Source organism: Onychostruthus taczanowskii, unplaced genomic scaffold (genome assembly GCF_017590055.1).
Source record: "Onychostruthus taczanowskii isolate IOZ18803 unplaced genomic scaffold, ASM1759005v1 scaffold36, whole genome shotgun sequence".
In the NCBI taxonomy this organism is placed as follows: domain Eukaryota; kingdom Metazoa; phylum Chordata; class Aves; order Passeriformes; family Passeridae; genus Onychostruthus; species Onychostruthus taczanowskii.
This window is the reverse complement of record NW_024501015.1, coordinates 7,287,046-7,293,045: the sequence shown is the minus strand read 5'-3', so window position 1 is coordinate 7,293,045 and position 6,000 is coordinate 7,287,046. Positions and strand designations below refer to the sequence as shown.

At 49.4% G+C, this 6,000-nt stretch overlaps 1 protein-coding gene across 4 annotated transcripts in view; it reads left to right on the top strand.

Moving 5' to 3' along the window:
- Positions 1-4,714: 4,714 nt before the first annotated feature.
- Positions 4,715-6,000, top strand: part of TOP2B (DNA topoisomerase II beta) — a 61,728-nt gene continuing 60,442 nt past the window's right edge. For all 4 annotated transcript variants that reach the window (XM_041411506.1, XM_041411504.1, XM_041411505.1 and 1 more), the window contains exon 1: positions 4,715-5,509. In XM_041411506.1, the coding sequence (XP_041267440.1) occupies positions 5,444-5,509 (66 nt within the window). In that variant the 5' untranslated portion in view covers positions 4,715-5,443. The remainder of the gene's footprint in view (positions 5,510-6,000) is intronic.

The following is a 6,000-nucleotide window of genomic DNA, read 5'->3' as shown; positions in this document are numbered from 1 at the left end:
GGGTGAACAAGGTTTTTTCTGCTAGGAAAAAACCTGCATGTTTTCATCAAAAAAAAATACCGCTTTGGAAAGAGAGCTCCTTTACAGAGGGGCTGGGATAGAGGGACAGTAAGAAAGGAATATGTGGCTAACATCGGAAAAGCTTCTCAAGGAAAGCCTAGCATGCTTTGCAGTGTTCATCACCCTGAGCTCAAGGGAGTGCCTTTCTGAATGGCATGGCATGCCCGAACCTTGCTGGCTGTTTACGTTCTCCACACTGATTAAAAATGCCATAATACAGTTGGTGATTCCCAGCCTCCAAATCACAGCAATCTCCTCTCAGCACAGTATAACTGATGAGATGGCCACTGCTATCTCATGTATGTTCAGCACAGACCTCAGAATACATCACCTTCTACATTCTGTGGTTTTTTTCCATTGTTTTTGTCCCTCCAGGCATTTGCATCTTTTCCAACTGCCACCAACTCTTCTAAAAGAATTAGTGTTAATAGCATGGATAGTAATTCTACTCATGTTGAGAATTCTTCCCAGTGTGGCCAGCTCAGCTTCCCCTGCTTTACCTCTGCATGCAACTTCTCTTGCTGTGTGTGGCCACTGCACAAGGGAGCTTTGTTCTATACAAGGAATTTTGATACAAATATATTTAATTTCTATGACCAGCCTCTGCTGAAGCAACAACTTTGTTTGTGCTGCTGAGTGAAAGTGTGTCACAATTTAAGACGGAGCGTACAGTGAGGAGACTGGGTGGGCTTGGACACTAAAGCCCTTCTGTTCACAGATACATATTTAAAGTTTACAAGTGACACAGCTTCCCTCTTCTGTGTGAGAGACTGTGCAGCTCAGGCGAGAGTCCAAGCACGTCAGTGCAATGGTCTCTAACACAACCTGCCTCTCCTGCAGCAGGGAGGTGCTGCCATCCAGGAGAAGGCCAGGTGGGTCAGTGCAGCAGTCCCAGCCATGTGATGGGCAGTCCAGGATGGAGCCCAGAGATCCTTGTAGCTAACCCTGGGGATTCTGCTGGAACTTCCCCAGCTACAACCTGGCAGTAGCATTCACAGCATGCCTCACTTGAGTTTTCCACACCTCTGCCAACAGCACAGCACTTAACAGGTTAGTCACCAGAGGAAGAATTGTAGGGTAAACAGGGTTTAAGCCGTCCAAACCCTCTGTCACACTGTCACAAGCGGGACATTGTTTCTGGAGGATTAAGATGGAAATGACCTGATGTTTTTCAAGAGACTGGTTGTGGAACAGTCTGGCCCCAGGAACAGCTATTAACAAAAGTGCCATGGATACAGCAGGTATTTAAGTCCTGGGCACAGTTCAGCTGAGAGTGTCGGGAAGTGCATTGACAGTGCACACCCACAGAAAACCACTAGTGTGGCCTCTTGCTAATTCAACAAAGGTGTTTGAGATACAATTGTGTAAGAACATGTGACCTGGCTAAATTATATCGTTAGGTGATCCAGCCATGGGTAGACTTCTCTTAAATAATGTGGAACCGTGGCCTGAAGGTCATTCACAATCCATGCAGTACAAGTATGTTGGTCACTCTCATGTTGTACTGCCATAACCCTAGTCAATAATTTGGTCAATTATCTCAAAATTATGTTAATGAATTGTAATGAAATATAAAAATGCAGTGGAATATGGAAATTATTTCATTGCGAGTGTAGATATTTAATATTAAAATATGCAATGTTTGTTTATACCTCATTACAACTGCATACAATGTGGAATGTATAATGTAATGGGCATCAACTTAGTTTCATAAATATTTTAGCACAAAATTATGCTTTTTCCTGTGTAGTTTGCAAAAAACAGGAGAGCTGTGGTTGGTTATTTAAGTAAGTGCTTGTATTTGAGTATGTTCACAGATTAGATAAATGTACATAGTTTCACAAATAGTCATATTTTAGGTCCTTTAAGTCTGAATCCAGAAAAGCCACATAAAAAGAAAAGGTTTTATTAGATAGTAAGTAAACTAGAAACAGCAAATAACTTAGAATAGATGGGAAATTTGTACATACCAAGTATAGAAATACTTAAAGATCATACATACAGCTGTCTTACTGCTAAAATGATTGAACAAAAAGTAGTATTACAATAAATATTTTGCTTACTAAAAGCAGTAGTGAAACTGGTTTAAGTAGATCATTGTTTTGAAAGCCTCTAGGGTACTTCTGTTTATGTTATGGTCTACAACTATGAGGACAAGTAAATCTCAAATGAATTGAAATAGGACTTTGTGTGTACTATCTCAAGGGGATTATTAATTTAAAATGTTACACAGTAAGTGTGAAGTATTTGACATGAACTGGTAGTGCATGATTTGGGCAGGTTGCATCCAGTAAAGTAATTCCACTCCTATCAAAATGTTATGGCACTTGAATTTGATTCATGCTCATATCTACTTCTATGTTTGTTTTAACAGGGATCTCTTAAATGTGATGAGCAATCTCATTTCACTGCTTCACCTCTGCAGCCCACAGAAGCAGCTGCTTTTAGTCTCGTGAGAACTTTGTCCCACAATCCTACATGATAGCAATGCAACCACTCAGCATACACATGTACGTTGTAGGGATAAAACCAAAATCAACAATAAGCCAATAACATGGCATGCAGCTAGTGTAGTATAGGATGAGAATTAAATAAAATCCAACCTGGACGAAGTAATTTCAAAGACTAAAGAAAATGCTTAAGGGAACATCAGCATTTTCTCATAAATCTGCTCCAGTGTGACACAGACTGAACATGTCTGACCATGCACGTTCAAAGACCAGTAACTGCCAAGAAGAAACTCCCTCTGTCTCTCTCTAATATATATGGAATTGGCTGCCTTCAAGTTAGATTGCTATCTTCTGCTTGGCTCACATTGCAAAAGGCACACTTCCCACACTAAGGGCAATGCATTTACTAAACATGTGGAGCTAATGAGAGCATAGTACACTAATGTTTGGGACTTGCTCTTTTTCTACTGAATACAGTAATGGTCCTCTACCAATGTAAAAAGCTTTGAACAGATGCACTCCTGATTTCTCTGATCCTCACAATATTCATTGCAGCAATTCGCTGTACATGATTCATTTTAACGGGTCCTACATATAAATTTGAGATGTTGGGGGAAAAAAATCAACATGGTACTAATCAGCAAGCTCAAAATTCTGAAGCACTAGGCATAACCCTGCAAGTGTTACCTTGTGGTTCTGCAAGACACACTATCTTGCCAAAAGTAGAAGAAAACACAGCTGACAGCTCAGAGGTACAGGCAGCTGCTGGAAACTAGGCTGGAACAGATAACTTACTGTCCCTTCTAGGCAGATGCCATTATTTTCCATAATCCCTATGCAGCACTTAGATATTAGTTTAATAGCTTCCTTAGAAACTGGCAGAGTAAAATTATGCTAAATAAGCAATATTTACTAGAAATTCTTCTGATCCTTCCCTTGAGGCATAATTGAACATTACTACTGACTCCTCAAAAGTGGCTGCTCCATTTCCAATCCCTTTACTCCTTAGGAAAAGCGTTTTGCAAATGGAAAGACCTTTAAATTATTGCTCTTCCTTTGAAATGGTTCTCTGATTTGCCTGCTAGTTCAGATGCAGTGCTCCTACTAATCCCTCCTTTTGAGACTTTACATTCTTAATAATTCAAGGAGTGGAACAGGCTGGACTAGGTAGGTCCTTTGCATTTCACACAGCAGAATGAAAATTGCTAATTGAGAAGCTGTGTGCTGAAGCATTGTCACAAAATCTGGTTATAATATTTATGGTTATATACGTATAAGTATATATATATATTTGGTGCGCAGTATGTAAAACTGTACATATTTTTTGTGCTGATACCTAAAATGACATGAATTTTGGGCTTTGTACACACACCGGTTAGACCTAGGAAGTAGATGTTTTTTTCGTAGCGTTTATTTCCAAACGGCGAATAGGGTATACTACACAGGGTTGCGTGCTCTTTCAGAACGGAGTGCTGTGCTGTGTGACCCTGTTTGAGGACTTCACACGGTGATGCTCAAACGTAGGCTAAAGGTCTGTGAGCTGTCCGAGTCAAAGAGCTCCTCGGGCCGGTCCCCAGAGCCCAGAAGAGGGCAGTGGATTGTAAACACTCCTGCCTGGAGTGCTGGGACTTCCAGCCTGCTGCTACCGCCGCAGGTCGCAGCGGTGGCAATTGCAGGGACCAGTGGCGGGGCTGGCGGAAAGGGGGCAGCTGCCCGCCGTACCCCCGAACACCCTGCCCACCTACCGCATCACCTCTTCTCCGCCCGCGCATCCTAGCATCATCCACCTGGAACAGCAGGGAAACGGGACAGCAGTGCTCTGCCAGTCCCCGCACCACTGCCCCTGTGTGGTCACGGCAAAGGGAGGCGTCTCCCAGCCCGCTGTCGCAGGGCGGGAAGATGGACGGAGGGAGCCTGTCGCTGACCCGGCAGCTAGGCGCTGCTTCGCCGAGGTCTCTATCCCGATCCCCATCCCTATCCCGATCCAGCCGCTCCGCCGCCCCTCGCGCCGCCCCCCGCGCGCGGCAGCGCCCCCTTGCGGACCGTTCGCGCCCTGTTGCCACCCTCGGTGACGCCACACGCGCCTCTCCTTCTGGCTTCTCGCATTGGCCGGCGCGCCGCGCAGCCTTCCCGCCTCCAGCGCGCGATTGGCGGGCCGGCCCGTGATTGGCGGGCACAAGGCGCGGGGGGAGAAGAGGCCCGGGCCGGCTGCGCGGGGAGAAGCGGCCGCGGCGCGGACGCCGAGCGGGGCGGGCGCGGTTTTTTATTGTCTACGCGCGGTGTCCCGGCGGCGGCAGCGCTTCGGGGGTTGTGTGGGGAGAGGAGGGGAGGAGGCGACGGCGGGGGAGCGGCTCCGGGCGCCGGGACGCAGGGTGGAAAGAGGAGGGGAAGAAGGAGGGGGCCGGGCCAGCCCCCGGGTGTGCGTGTGTGCGGGGAGCGCGGGGTCTGCGCGGGAACGCGCGCGCGCGAGGGGCGGGAAGCGAGGGAGTGAACGAGGGAGGGAGGGGGAGATTTTTTTATTATTAATCTGTTTTCCGGGCCTTTGTGGCTGCGGGGGGGGGACGGCCCGGGGGTGAGGAGGAGGGCGGGAGGCAGCAGCGCTACGGCGGCGATAGCGGTGGCTGTTGTTGCCGCCGCTGCCGCCGTGAGGCGAAGGGACCGGCCCGTCGTCCCTTTAAACTAGCGAGAGACGCAGGCCCGGCCGGGCCCTCCCTCCTTCCCTCCCTCTCGCTGCCTCCCCGCCGGCGGAAGGGGCGCTTTGTGCGGGCCCGTCGGCCGCCCTTCCTCGGGGCCGGGGCGCCGGTGAGGGCGGGAGAGGCGCGAAGGGCGGGCGCGAAGGGCGGGCGCGGAGCGGCCCCAGGCGCGGTGTCGGTGCCGGCCCTCCCGGCCGCCTCCGAGCGCCCTCGCCTCGGCTGAGGAGAGACGGGCAGAAAATGGCAAAGTCTGGAGGAGGAGGAGGAGGAGGCGGCGGCGGCGGCAGCGGGGGACTGACTTGGGTGGTAAGTTGTGGGGCTGCATCTTGTTGTTCGTGGGTTTTGCTACTCGTGTTTTGTTATCATTACTATTATTTCTGTTTGCGTCCCTTGCGTGTGTGCAAGGAGCGCGGGCTGGCTTTGAAAGGAGGGAGGAAGCTGAGGGAAGAAGCTGGGGGTTAGCGTGGAAAACGAAGCGCTGTAGAGCCGCCGCTCGGTGGAGGGCTCCGGGATAGGAGGAAGAGTGGGCTTGGAATTGGTGTTACAGGAGGGGAGATTTTATCCCTGTGGAGGGCTTCTCGGGGTGCTGGGAGCCGCATGGAGGAGGTCAGTCTGTGAGCGAACAGGTGGGAAGCTCCCGGGGGTAGCGGGTGGGTCATCAGGGTTGCCTTGAAGTCGCTGTCCTCCAGAGCGAGATGTGGTCTGTCTGTCTGTCGTCCCGCCAGAGTTGCGGGTATTGCCTCTTGTTCCTAGAGCAAAGCCTTTGCGTTCTAGCAGAGAGTCTTTGTGTTGATCCC